Genomic DNA, 15655 nt, shown 5'->3' on the forward strand with positions numbered 1-15655 from the left:
TCTCAAATGTTGTACTTGTGTGCTTCCCTCTCTCTCCCCATCTTGTCTCTCGCTCCCTTTATCATATGTTTCATGTTTTATGTGTCAGTTTGTCTTTTCCCACCTGTTCAACACTGCATTTAACATTTACCCCCAGCATTTAACCCCTGACTATCTCTTCTCCTTCTCCTTCCTTTTGCTTTGATTATTTACCTATTGATTTTTGTCTTTTTGCACTTGTTTTTTGTACTCTGTCAAAGCGTCTTTGGGCTTCTTGAAAAGCGCTATATAAAATAAATGTATTATTATTATTATTATTAAATGCTAGCTCTTACACGAGCCTCGATGTTGGATACAAAAAAAACCCCCCAAAAAACCATCACTGCAACACTCCACCGATCTGGGCTTTATCCACCGATCTGAGGAGAGGCTTCCGTCTGGCCACTCTGCCATAAAGCCCAGATCGGTGAAGTGTTGCAGTGATGGTTGTCCTTCTGGAAGTTTCTCCCATCTCCACACAGGATCTCTGGAGCTCAGCCAGAGTGACCATCGGGTTCTTGATCACCTCTCTTACCAAGGCCCTTCTCCCCCGATTGCTCAGTTTGGCCGGGCGGCCAGCTCAAGGAAGAGTCCTAGTTGTTCCAAACTTCTTCCATTTAAGAATTATGGAGGGCACTGTGCTCTTGGGAACCTTCAATGCAGCAGACATTTTGTTGTTGGCTTCCCCAGATCTGTGCCTCGACACAATCCTGTCTCTGAGCTCTGCAGGCAGTTCCTTCGACCTCATGGCTTGGTTTTTGCTCTGATATGCATTGTCAGCAGTGAGACCTTATATAGACAGGTGTGTGCCTTTCCAAATCATGTCCGATCAATTGAATTTACCACAGGTGGACTCCAATCAAGGTGTAGAAACATCTCAAAGATGATCAAGAGAAATGGGAGGCACCTGAGCTAAATTTCAAATGTCATAGCAAAGGGTATGAATACTTATGTCAAAGTGATATTTCAGTTTTTTATTTTTAATAAATTTGCAAAACTTTCTAAAATCCTGTTTTCTCTTTGTCATTATGGGGTATTGAGTGTAGATTGATGAGGGAAAAAATGAATTTAAACGATTTCAGCAAAAGGCTGCAACATAACAAAATGTGAAAAAAGTGAAGGGGTCTGAATACTTTCTGAATGCACTGTACATTTAGAATGTGAAACGGGTGACTTATTGAGACAGAGGAGCAAAAGCAAGCACAATTAAGAGGAAATCAAGAGAACAAGGCAAGAAAAGCAAATTTGTCTGTGGCTGATTTAAATGCATTAGGACACCTACTTCCTATGACGGGTGCGGGACGAAGGGTCATGTTATTATCTTCTTTCGTTATTGCTTATAACGTGTAAGCATTCCCTCTTCGTATTCGTATATATATATATATATATATATATATATATATATATATATATATATATATATATATATATATATATATGCGTATATATATATATATATATTATATATATATATATATATATATGCGTATATATATATATATATATATATATATATATATATATATATATATATATATATGTGTGTATATATATATATATATATATATATATATATATTTATATATTATACAGTCACGTGAAAAAGTAAGTACACCCCCTGTAAAGTTTTGACTTTTTAAACATATTTCAACATACAGCTATTTGATCTTCATTTCAACAATATTGATAGAGAAAGGTGATATAATATAACAAATATCATGAAACATTTACATTTTGTAGTCCATTGTATAATTTCAATAAACATAAATGCAAATTTCGCATGTGGAAAAAGTAAGTACACCCCTACATTTATCACTACTTCAAATACCTACAATTAGAATCAGGTGCACCAGCTCAGGTGCAAATGATTAGAACATCGTTAGAGAGGATCTTGGAGGAACCTGTCTTATTTAAACCTCAGACATTTAGATTGGTTTGCTCTTTGTTGTTGAAGTGTGCGGCGTCACCATGCCTAGATCAAAAGAGCTCTCTGATGCTTTCAGAAAGAAGGTTATAGATGCCCACGAGTCTGGGAAGGGATTTAAAAAGATCTCCAAACAATTTGAAATCAATCATTCGACTGTCCGGAAGATCATCTACAAGTGGAGAACATTCCAAACAACTGCCAACTTGTTCAGGCTAGGCCGCCCCAGCAAGTTCAGCCCGAGAGCAGACCGCAAGATGCTGAAAGAAGTCTCTAAGAACCCCAGAATGTCATCACGGGACCTCCAGGTAGCTCTTGCCACTGTTGATGTCAAAGTGCACGAGTCTACCATTAGAAAGAGGCTGCACAAATTTGATCCACATGGGAGGTGTGCCAGGAAGAAACCTTTGCTGTCCAGAAAGAACATCAGGGCAAGACTAAAGTTTGCCCATGAACACCGAGGCAAAGACCAGCACTTCTGGAACAATGTGCTCTGGACAGATGAGTCAAAGGTAGAGCTATTTGGCCACAGTACCAGAACACATGTTTGGCAAAAACCAAAGACAGCATTTGACCACAAGAACCTGATACCAACTGTAAAGCATGGTGGTGGAAATATTATGGTTTGGGGCAGCTTTGCTGCATCAGGGCCTGGGCAGCTCACCATCATAGAATCCACTATGAATTCTTCATTTTACCAGAGGGTGCTTGAGGATAATGTGAGGCCATCTGTCGGAAAGTTGAAGCTCAACCGAAGGTGAACCTTGCAACATGACAATGACACTAAACATACCAGTAAATCCACCAAGGAATGGCTGAAAAGAAAGAAATGGAGGGTTCTGGAATGGCCAAGTCAAAGCCCGGATCTAAATCCCATCGAGATGTTGTGGGGGGATTTGAAACTAGCTGTGCATGCAAGAAACCCCTCAAACATCGCACAGCTGAAATAATTCTGCATGGAAGAGTGGGCAAACGTTTCTCCCAGTCGATGTCAGAGACTGGTAGACAGTTATAAGAAACGCCTGCTTGAGGTTGTTTCTGCCAAAGGGGGCAATACCACCTATTAGAGCCAAGGGTGTACTTACTTTTTCCACATGCAAAATTTTCATTTATGTTTGTTTCAATTATATAATGGACTACAAAATGTAAATGTTTCATGATATTTGTTATATTTAATTATATCACCTTTATCTATCAATATTGTTGAAATGAAGATCAAATAGCTGAATGTTGAAATATTTTGAAAAAGTCAAAACTTTACATGGGGTGTACTTACTTTTTCACGTGACTGTATACATATATATATATATATTTATATATATATATATATATATTTTTTTTTTTTTTTTTTTTTTTTTTTCACGTGACTGTATATATATATGGAGGTTGTTTCTATACATACATATACATACTGTATAACTCATAATTCACGGCAAAATCGAAATGGATGGAAAATAATTTGTGTAAAATAATGTAAAACTTCCCTAACCCTCACTTCATTGTGTTTATAATGTCAAGACAACTATCAAACTCACTTGGTGCAAAGGTGGCATGAACGATGGGTGCCGGGATGGGATAAGGAGTCGGTCGGCAGGGGTTGTAAGTGATCGGAGCCTAGAAGATGCATCAGACATCCCAGTTATGGTGAACGGAGGTAAAGCTTGCTTGCACCAACATCAAATGCAATTAAATATGTGTTTAAATACTTTCAATATATTGTTGCCATGGTTCGACTTCTTTTGTGTGCAGCACAAGGCTGCAAGTAGCATTCTTGGCTTCGGGTGCGGCTGTGCCGCTGATGCAATGCCCTATTTAGTTTAGAGCAGGAATTTCGAATTTGTTCACAGTGCCAGCACCAACTTGCCTACTCCTGATCATGAAGGATACCGTGGGATCTTTAACATCCACCAACTAATGCTGACAGATGGGACACCTAGTTTAACCTCCATCTGAGGGATTGCAGGGATTGCATGCACATTGATGCCTCACCACGGTGTCCTGCGAGACACCGGGATGACAGTTTGTAACTGGGCCGAGATTCAAACCTTAGAGATGAGAGTGCAATGAGCATACCTCTAGGCCATCCTGCCAGCCCACTACCAAGGTGTAGTACTTCAAGGAGTGTGAGATATTCTACAAAGGCTTTGCTGTCGTCATAGTTTCCATCACAAACAATGTTGCGTCGCCAATTCAAAATGGAACCCATGCCCCCATGAAACAGCAATCGGTCTTCTCAACCCAAATAATAATCAGAAATTCACAACCACTGAAATGCATCTAGAGTTGCATAGAGAATGACTTCATCTCATTCATGGTGACTATGTAGAGGTGGAAAATATTTTACCGGCACATTTTACCTTTGAGAAACGTCACACGGATAGGCCACAATAACAAATTAAATATTACTTTTTACTTTGAAATATTACCTTGAAAGCAGGTAAAAAGAATGAAGAATGTCATGTAAGAATAAAGGGATGTGTTTCTTTCCAGTCTGTTTCATTATACTAGTACTACTATTACTATTACTACTACTACTGCTGTTGCTGCTACTACAACTATTACAACTCTGATTATTCCCATCTTCTTGCGGAGTAGGCTGAGGAAGGTTTTTGTCCAAAGTCTTTCACAAACCAACTGCCCAGGCCTGATGTCCAACAAAAGGTGATTTGGACAAGAATTTGTAGTTGTATTCAGGGTGCTGCCGATAACTCACCTACTTTACATGTAATAAAGTCTGGGATCTTTAAGATGCCTAATGGTGGCTAATGATGGCAGGTGCACACACTGATGTATTGTTCTGAATGCGAAATACCAAAATGGTAGTTTACAGCTGGGCCGACATTCAAGCCAAGGCTAGACAACTCAGAGACGAGTATGCGTACCTCTAACGGTATCCTTCAATCTGTTTAGTACATCTCGTCAATATACAAGCACAAAATTCTGACTTGATTATTTGTTTTTCTCTGGCCATACCGCCTTTCCAGGACCCAGGACTGATGCAACAATTCCCTTGATGCCAGAGTATGGATTGTCAGCATCCTTCGGTAGTGCATCTCTCTGCAAAGGAAGTCAGAAAGGGAAACATTTAATGAAACAAGTACAGCAATACTGTTCTTTTTCCTGCAAGCATGTGATCAGAGGTGAGTGGCTGCAGGTATGTCGTCATCATTGGGTAGGTGAACATTCTGACGAGATGGATACCAACGACAGGCGTGAACACAAGCCCGGAAGCACTAACGGCTATGGTTTTGGTAACAAGACGATAAATGGATGAGCTAAAATGGAGCATTGCCACATAAATTATTCACAACACTGCAGGAAAGAGTTTACTCAAGGAGAAGGAAAATAGTGCTGAAGGGCAATGAGAGAAGGTCGTGTACATTCCATCAGGTTCACCGACTTGTGCTTCCCATCTGATCATATCACTCCTGATGCTGGGATCATGAGTTCAAATCCCATGTGCTGTTAAATTTGTCCATTGTCTCCAAATGTCCTCGTAATTCATGTAAAAGTACACTCAAGTCTGCTAATGTCTTTGTCCTGTATGTTATTTATGCACAAGCTCATCCAATAACATTATATCATCCATATACAGTGCCTTCAGAAAGTATTCACACCCCTTGACTTCTTTCACATTTTGTTGTTACAGCCTGAATTTAAAATGGGTTAGATTGAGATTTTTTGTCACTGATCTACACATAATACCTCATAATGTCAAAGAGGTGTTTATTTTAATTTTTTTTACAAATAAATGAAAAATGAAAAGTTTAAATGTCTTCAGTCAATAAGTATTCAACCACTTTGCGATGACACTCAAAATTGAGCTCAGGTGCATCCAATTCCCTTTGATCATCCTTGAGATGTCTACAACTTAATTGGAGTTCATCTGTGGCTAATCCAATTGATTGGACATGATTTCCAATGAAACACACCTTTATATATAAGGTCCCACAGATGACAGGGCATGTTGGAGCAGAAACTCTGCCATGAAGATCAAGGAACTGTCCATAGAACTCTGTGATATAATTGTGAGGGGGCATAGATCTGGGGAAGGGTATAAAACAATTTCTAGAGTGTTGAAAGTTCTGAAGAGCACACTGAGCTCCATCATTAGGAAATGGAAACAATATGGAACTACACAAACTCTTCCTAAAGCTGGCCATCTGACCAAACTGAGCAACTGGGAAAGATGGACCTTGGTCAGGGAGGTGACCAATAACCCAATGACCATTCTGACAGAACTAGAGTTATTTGCCTGAGATGGGAGAACCTGCTGGAAGGACAACAATCTCTGCAGCACTTCACAAATCCAAGCTTTATATGAGAATGGTCAGACAGAAGCCACTCCTGAGAAAAAGGCACATGACAGCATGCTTGGAGTTTGCAAAAGGGCACGTGAAGGACTTGCAGCATGAGGAAAAATATTATGTGGTCTGATAAGACGAAAATTGAACTCTTTGGCCTGAATGCAAAGCACTTCGTCTGGCCGAAACCAAGACAGCTCATCACCCATCTCACACAATCCCTACCGTGAAGTATGGTGGTGGCAGCATCATGCTATGGGGATGCTTTTCAGCGGCAGGAACTGGGAGGCTTGTAAGGATATAGGGAACAATGAATGGAGCCAAATACAGGCAAATCCTTGAGAAGAACCTGCTTCAGAGAGCAAAAGACTTTAGACTGCGGCAAAGATTTACTTTACAACAGGACAATGACCCAAAGCATACAGCCAAAGCAACACTGGAATGGCTTCAGAACAGGAACGTGAAAGTCCTTGAGGGGCCCAGCCAAAGCCCAGGCTTTAATCCCATTGAGAATCTGTGGAAACTCTTGAAGATTGCTGATCACCAATGCTCCCCATCCAACTTGGCAGAGCGTGAGCAAATCTGCAAGGAAGAATGGGAGAAACTCCCCAAACCCAGATGTGCAAAGCTGATACAGACATACCCAAGAGGCCTCAAAGCTGTAGTCCCTGCCAAAGGCACTTCTACAAAGTATTCACTCAAGGAGTTAAATACTTATGTAAGTTAGATATTTCTGTGTTTAATTTTTAATTATTTGGTAAAAATTTCGAAAAAAAATTCTACTTTGACATTATACTATAATGTTCAATATCAGTTTACATCACTTCCAAGGATCAATTTATTTGTTTCGAAATGTCAAATGTGGTTTTTGTTTCTTTTAAAGGTCACATTAACAAAATATCGAATAATTTCAACATAATTCCAATGAACTTTTGGTTCTAAGACATCTTGAAAAGTAAGTTCACCCCCACAAAAAAATTATTCCATATTAAATGCCAAGTCTGTATATATATATACACACACAACATATAAATACCAAGAAATAAAAGCTGATCTTCTGTGCTCTTGCCTCATATTTCTCTTTTGATCTGAAATCCAAATTTCTTAGAGTATACAGCAATAATAACTAATTTGCCTTCACTGATCCATTACTTATAGAGCGCACTGTATATGACCCAATGATATAGGATATGAAACGCAAAGAAAATAAAGGAAGAATAAAAAAGAAGAGTTTGAAAAGAAGAGAGGAAGCTTGAGAAGATTATAGGAAATGAAACAGATATGGGGTAGGGGAGAAATGTTTGTGATATTTGGATTTATTGGAGGCCAGAAATTGTAATGGAAGGTGCATGAGACAAATCATTTTTTAAAAGGTGAGAACAGGTGGTGGCAAAAAGTGAGTGAGAAACAGAAAAACAAAGAAAGAGACAGGGAGGAGGTACAGAGAGAGAAAGAGCAATGGAGAAAGAGGGCCAGAGAAAGAAAGCGAAAGAGAGACTTGACTTTTTTGTCCATTTATTACAAAAGTATAAAATAAAGATTGCTTACAGTCAAAACAAAAGAAACAAACTAGTTACATACAATTTTACCATCGGGGAAATCAAAACCAACAAAACGTTAAGCGACCACATTTTACCAGGGGAGAACCCATAGACAACAAAACGTTAAGCTACCAAAAAAAGCACAAAGGATATTTTTAAAGACAAGAGAGAAAGCACCAAACGGCCATCAGATATTTTACAAAAATCATCATTGACACACCACATTCTTTCAAAGAGTTCGAGTTGGCTGGAAAGCGAGTAACAGTAAAAATCACGTTTTATCCGGCTTTCACAAAGTGCTCTGAACATTGCGACAGTATCTGTACTGCACAAATCATTCTTTATCTTTGATTTCCTCGTTTTGTAAATTGCCAATTTTGCTTGGGAAATGAAAAAGTTTGCAAGAATTGTTGCTTGGATGTTAAAGGGGCAACTTGGACCTAAAATGAAGATTGGAAAATTGAAATCAATGGAAAGACGTGCAAATAGCACTTTCAAGAAAACAAAAAGAGGAGTTAAACGATTGCATCGAATATATGCATGGGGCAAGGTTTCTCTCTGTCCACAAAAGGGACACTGATCACTTGTCGCTTGTGAAAAGCGGTGAATAAGAGAGATTGTGGGTATTATCCAATGTGCGATTCTCCATTGGAGATCAACAGCACGTTTTGGCACAGGATTTTTATAATACCATCCCCAGTTTGGGGAGAAAGGAGGAGTGTGTGGCAGGACTGCAGACCACTTACAAGGTGCTGGGGTAGACAAGGAGGGGAAAAGAGCTTTTAAACATTGGAGATACAAGGGTTTACGGTTACCACTGGAAGAGGAAAAGGAGCGGCCAAAATTTATTGGCTCCAAGTTTTCAGAGGCAGACAAAATAATGTTGGGGAAAGGAGAGAGCCTCGGCTCAGAGGGAGGTACAGGACGAACCAACCAAGGTTGGGAGGAACCGTAGGCACGAAGCACCACCCTTAAACATCTGTCTATTTGGCGAGATGACCTAATGTCAGTCGCTGAGGCAATAGCAGCAACACTTAGCCACCTATTATTGGCATTATTTTTAAGGTGGCACACTTTAGTTATTGATGCATCAACAACCTTTTGAATGAAGGTCCTGTTGTTATCAAAATCTTAAAAAAGTGAGTTGTAAACAGTGGCTCGTTAAAAAAGACATGGATCTCTCATACGTAGTACGATCGCGATGGCTTGTGAAAACTTGCCATGCATTTAACAAACTTCGGTAGAAAGAAGGGAGTGAAGAGAAATCAAACTTTGTCAAGTCCATTAGGCAGAGTTCTACAGCATGACCGAAATTCTCTACTTGACCCAAAATACAGCATGCAAGTTGCCTCCAAGGCACAACAGGCTCGTGCAAAAAGGACCATATCGTGTGGAGACGAAAAGCCATGATTCGGCATTTTACGTTGACAAGTCCTTGACCACCCTCAGATGTCGGCAAATTCAATCTCTCCGGTAGTAGCCAATGCTTACCAGACCAGAAGAAATGAGTGACACTCTTCTGTATTCCGTCGACTAACCCAGCGGGTGGTTGCAGAGCCAAAACCTTGTGCCACAGAATGGAGGTAACCAGGTTGTTTATGACCAATACTCTGCCACGGTAAGACAATTGGCAGAGTAGGCCTTTCCATTTTATTAGAAGCAGTTCAATGCGTTCAGGCAAACCTTCCCAGGTATGCCTGATGAAATCTCCAGGACCAAGAAAAACTCCCAAAAACTTGACTCGCACCGCCATTTATATTTAAGCTTCCAAAACTCCATTTTTTGAGTTCACCTTTTGCTCTCACGATGTACTATTTTAACCTGCTACGTTGGGCTTCTGTGAAATGGTCGTCACTAGGCGGTCGGATGATGTTCCTTGCCCTGTCGATAAACCCGTGCAGGTCAGAAAAGTGATCTTTAATGTCTACGTGCCTCTTTCTAAAAGTGTGATTGAGGAATTTCAATATTTGGGATGGTGAGACATTGGATTCATTTGTTGTAGGGAACTCCTCAATTTCGTAAGATTCCTCATCAGACATGTCGGAACAGCTGTCCGGGAAACTTTCAATTCCTGGTTCTTGGGGCTCTGAGGCAACTTGTGGTGTGCAGGTGTCATCCTGCTCCATATTAATAGGAGCAGGAGGGGGTAGTGGAATTAAAGGAACCTCGGGTAGTTGGGGGGTGGGGGGGAAACCATAACAGGTTTAACAGTTTGAGGTTCTCTGTCAGTTTTACCAGTGTGCTCAGGTATGTTATGTAAAACAGCCGGCACAGGTACGGTCGGGGTTGGAATATTTTCATTGTGCTCAGAAATGGGGGGCACTGGAGGTACGATCAGATTTTCTGCTTTCGGGTTTCCTCCTATTTTTACGGTCGGGTCTTGATGCACTTCGGCATCATTCACAGAAGGGCACGGACCAGTTTTACTTTTCCCTTGAGGAGGAATATAATTTTCCTCCATTGTATATATTTTTTTCTATACAGGATCGAGGCTCGTTTTTGTGGGGGCAAGTCTCGGGTAAGGGCTGGGGATCTACATTCTCATGCATGAGCAGATCGTACCGGTTGCTGATTGTAGTTTGGTCGGACAGAGACATTTCCGAAGTGTCTGACTGAAGAACTACCACCTTTTCTTTACGAGGTGTAAATGAATTCTGAGGTGTTTTTCTCTTGCTTAATGAAGAAACAAGTGTAAAGCCATCCCAGATGTTCGGATTATCAGCGTTGAATTTGGTACGATGTCATCTGAGACAGTACTCAGATGTTGGGGTAGTTTGGGTTGGGGGTAGTTTGCCCGTCAGTGTTGAGAGGTGGTGGGGGATCTGAGACAGTAGTTTGGGTAGTTTATCCGTCAGTGTTGAGAGGTAGAGGGGGCACAGTATTGTCCAGAGAGCCTGTCTGCTCGGTCACAGAGGATGCAGTTTGGGGGCAGAAACGTTTTAAATGTCTGAACTTTCCACAAGTGAAGCATTTTAATGTCTCGGTTGACGCATATACTTGGTAGTCGTGATCTTTTATACGGAATTTAATTACCACGTTTAATACTTTATCCACGTTCGATGTGGGAAGTACAATGTATGCCTGGCGTCGGAAAGACATGACGTGCTTCGCCTGTTCACTCCGACAGCCCAACGGCGCCATCTTTATCTGGGACACGACCGTGCCATACCGCGATAGTTCCGCTATAAACAGCGACTCATTCTTTAGAAATGGGGGAACGTTACATAAGAGTATTTTATCAGCTGGGGTATCGAGTGGGGAAACTAAGACGAAATGTCCATTGTCTGTGGACAAACCAGCTGCGACAACCTCATGTACGAAGCTTTCCTCGGCTAAAAAAACGACGATACGTTTATTCATTCGTGACGCTGCACGGATCTTTTCCATCCCAATGATATTTCCAATAGCAATAACAATGTGTTCCACACTAACCTCATCGGGAGGAACGCACACCACGCCATGCTTCCGTGTGAGAGCTTCGAAAGCCGCATACGGGGAACGTGTCGACATCTTACCAATTCAAATTACCCGGACTAAGCCATAGAGTTTTATTATAGACTAGAGGGCGCACTCGCTATGTCAGGTGCAGAAACCGGTCGTGCCACCATGGAGCCCCGGCCGCCATGTTTTTGGGGGGCAACAAGTACACGGATGCGCACACTAACGCGATGGTGTCGAAGAACGAGTGGCTGTTTAAAGTTGATTTTTATTATTTGTTTCTTTTTTCTTTAATCTAAACAAACAATATTGTCATTGCCACTATTTATCATGCATTAAAGCACCAATCTTGATTGAAGTTGGCAACCACACGAACGAACGAACGATACATTTATTTACCAAAAAATATAAGTTCTATTTTCCTGATTTTTAATGGCGTGCAAAAGGGTTGATGATAAAACACCCATGATAAAACTAAGTTATACTCGGTCATCTGGACATTCACTCTGCTCACTATAACGGGAAGGGGGGCACAATCACTTTTATATGCTGATAGCATAAAATTGCAACATAAAAAACTGAGGCACAGTGACAAGAAAGATCACTTTCATATTTAATTTAATTCATTGCAACTTCATTTATAATTCAAACCTTAATTTAAAAAAAATACACAAATAAAAAAATACAAAATCAACCACCCACCCAACCAACCAACCACCCACCCAAACAATCAACCACCCACCCACCCAACCAACCACCCACCCAAACAATCAACCACCCACCCAACCAACCAACCACCCACCCAAACAATCAACCACCCACCCAACCAACCACCCACCCAAACAATCAACCACCCACCCACCCAACCAACCACCCACCCAAACAATCAACCACCCACCCAACCAACCAACCACCCACCCAAACAATCAACCACCCACCCAACCAACCACCCACCCAAACAATCAACCACCCACCCAACCAACCAACCACCCACCCAAACAATCAACCACCCACCCACCCAACCACCCACCCACCCAACCAACCAACCAGCCACCCAACCAACCAACCAGCCACCCAACCAACCAACCACCCACCCAAACAATCAACCACCCACCCACCCAACCAACCAACCAGCCACCCAACCAATCAACCACCCACCCACCCAACCAATCAACCACCCACCCACCCAACCAACCAACCAGCCACCCAACCAATCAACCAACCAACCAACCAGCCACCCAACCAATCAACCACCCACCCACCCAACCAACCAACCAGCCACCCAACCAATCAACCACCCACCCAACCAATCAACCACCCACCCAACCAATCAACCACCCAACCAATCAACCACCCACCCAACCAATCAACCAGCCACCCAACCAATCAACCAGCCACCCACCCACACAACCAACAAGCCACCCACCCACCCAACAAGCCACCCACCCACCCAACCAGCCACCCACACACCCAATCAACCAGCCACCCAACCAACCAACCAGCCACCCACCCACCCAATCAACCATCCACCCAACAACCCACCCAACCAACCAACCAGCCACCCACCCACCCAACCAGCCACCCACCCACCCAACCAGCCACCCACCCACCCACCCACACACCCAACCAGCCAAACCAGCCACCTACCCAACCACCCACCCACCCAACCAACCAGCCACCCACCCAACCAAAACCAACCAACCATCCACCCACCCACCCAACCAGCCAGCCACCCACCCAACCAGCCACCCACCCACCCAACCAGCCACCCACCCAACCACCCACCCAACCAGCCACCCACCCACCCAAACCAGCCACCCACCCAACCAACCAGCCACCTACCCACACAACCAACCAACCATCCACCCAACAACCCAACCAACCATCCACCCAACAACCCACCCAACCAACCAACCAGCCACCCACCCACCCACCCACCCACCCAACCAGCCACCCACCCACCCAACCAGCCACCCACCCACCCACACACCCAACCAGCCAAACCAGCCACCTACCCAACCACCCACCCACCCAACCAACCAGCCACCCACCCAACCAAAACCAACCAACCATCCACCCACCCACCCAACCAGCCAGCCACCCACCCAACCAGCCACCCACCCACCCAACCAGCCAAACCAGCCACCCACCCAACCACCCATCCAACCAACCAGCCACCCACCCACACAACCAACAGGCCACCCACCCACCCAACCAGCCACCCAATCAACCAGCCACCCAACCAACCAACCAGCCACCCACCCACCCACCCACCCAACCAACCATCCACCCAACAACCCACCCAACCACCCACCCAACCAACCAACCAGCCACCCACCCACCCACCCAACCAACCACCCACCCACCCACCCACCCAACCAGCCACCCACCCAACCAACCAAACCAACCACCCAACCAACCAGCCACCCAACCAACAATCCACCCAACAACCCACCCAACCACCCACCCAACCAACCAGCCAGCCACCCACCCACCCACCCAACCAGCCACCCACCCACCCAACCAACAATCCACCCAACAACCCACCCAACCACCCACCCAACCAACCAGCCAGCCACCCACCCACCCACCCAACCAGCCACCCACCCACCCAACCAACAATCCACCCAACAACCCACCCAACCACCCACCCACCCACCCAACCAACAATCCACCCAACAACCCATCCACCCATCCACCCACCCACCCAACCAACAATCCACCCAACAATCCACCCAACCACCCACCCACCCACCCACCCACCCAACCAACAATCCACCCAACAACCCACCCAACCAACAATCCACCCAACAACCCACCCAACCACCCAACCAACCAGCCAGCCACCCACCCACCCACCCAACCAGCCACCCACCCACCCAACCAACAATCCACCCAACAACCCACCCAACCACCCACCCAACCAACCAGCCACCCACCCACCCATCCAACCAGCCACCCACCCACCCAACCAGCCAAACCAGCCACCCACCCAACCACCCACCCAACCAACCAGCCACCCACCCAACCAAAACCAACCAACCAACCACCCAACCAGCCAAACCAGCCACCCACCCAACCACCCACCCAACCAACCAGCCACCCACCCAACCAAAACCAACCAACCACCCACCCACCCAACCAACCACCTACCCACCCAACCACCCACCCACCGAACCACAACCACCCACCCAACCAACCACCCACCCACCCAACCACCCACCCAACCAACCAACCAGCCACCCACCCAACCACACACACAGACAAACAAACACCCCAACAAATAAACACCACATCTATTCTATGCATGACCTAACAAAAATCCAAAGCACATTGTTGGATTTTGTTGAGGCTGCACATGTGACGTTGCTACAGGCATGTTTTAGAATTGATCTTGTGATGGTAGTCTGGATCGATGGCACCCCATTACATCATAGGGTCTCAATATGGTACTGCCCATGGAAAATGTACAAATATATTTTGGGTCAAAAAGCCACTAAAGAATACAGCAAAGGGAAAAATGTGTAGTTGTTTTAGACTTCTCTAACATCTTTTGATACGTGGGGAAAAATGTCTTTAAGGTTTGCTATCCTTTAATGTACACCGGTATAAGAGCAAAATTAACCTGAAGCAAGAATATGTATAATATGACTTTTGTCCCACTTGGATTTAGAAAAAAAACGACTTTAAAAGAATGATACTTCATAATAAGAATTAAGATAAGTCACACTGAAAAAACCTCTTGGGTCCAAGTTGGTACTTAGGTCTGAGTTGGTCTGGACCCGAGCTGGTCTGGGTCCGAGATGGTCTGGGACAGTCTGGGACCGAGATGGTCTGGGTCCGAGATGGGCTGGGACAGTCTGGGTCCGAGATGGTCTGGGACAGTCTGGGACCGAGATGGTCTGGGTCAGAGATGGTCTGGGTCAGAGATGGTCTGGGTCTGAGATGGTCTGGGTCCGACTTGCCTCGAAACATTTCTGTAGTATTGTAGGTGTTATCAGTCCATCAGTCACGATCATGATGACGACCATATGACAGACAAAAACGATCTCTCGCAGGTTTGAAGTTCATAGTGTAAGGCCCAGTGTAATGCTTGGCCACAATGGCATGAATGGAAAGGTCTTTGTTCCAAAGATTGAAAGAGTTGCAAAGAGACATCAACTCCACCTGTCACGCCTGTGCCTGTCTAGCCCTACTATCAGGGCTGTATGGCTCTCTTTTACCATGGGTCTTATTGTAATGGCGACAACAATAAGACCCATGAAATAAAAGAGAGCCATACAGCCCTGCTTCTTGTTATATGCCTGTCCGCCACTCTCAATAAATCTGACCAAATTCCCGAACAACATTTCTACTTTTAAAAAGAAAAACACAGAGTACTCACCTGTGAAAACTAACATCCTTCTTCTGGTTGCTACGATTTGTGCACC

At 44.1% G+C, this 15655-nt stretch overlaps 2 protein-coding genes across 5 annotated transcripts in view; one reads left to right on the plus strand and one right to left on the minus strand.

Annotated features, from left to right (window-relative positions):
- LOC144888693 (uncharacterized) overlaps positions 1-15655 on the plus strand; it is a 1025555-nt gene that overhangs the window by 1007035 nt on the left and 2865 nt on the right. The gene's annotated exons all lie outside the window — the stretch shown is intronic.
- Positions 1-15655, minus strand: part of LOC137438993 (uncharacterized) — a 139212-nt gene that overhangs the window by 25577 nt on the left and 97980 nt on the right. For all 4 annotated transcript variants that reach the window (XM_068134535.2, XM_068134536.2, XM_068134537.2 and 1 more), the window contains exons 7-8: positions 4916-4999; positions 3478-3556 (exon numbers count right to left, since the gene is read on the minus strand). In XM_068134535.2, coding sequence (XP_067990636.2) covers positions 3478-3556; positions 4916-4999 — 163 coding nt within the window. The remainder of the gene's footprint in view (positions 1-3477; positions 3557-4915; positions 5000-15655) is intronic.

Source organism: Myxine glutinosa, chromosome 13 (assembly GCF_964187855.1).
Source record: "Myxine glutinosa chromosome 13, kmMyxGlut1.1, whole genome shotgun sequence".
Classification (NCBI taxonomy): domain Eukaryota; kingdom Metazoa; phylum Chordata; class Myxini; order Myxiniformes; family Myxinidae; genus Myxine; species Myxine glutinosa.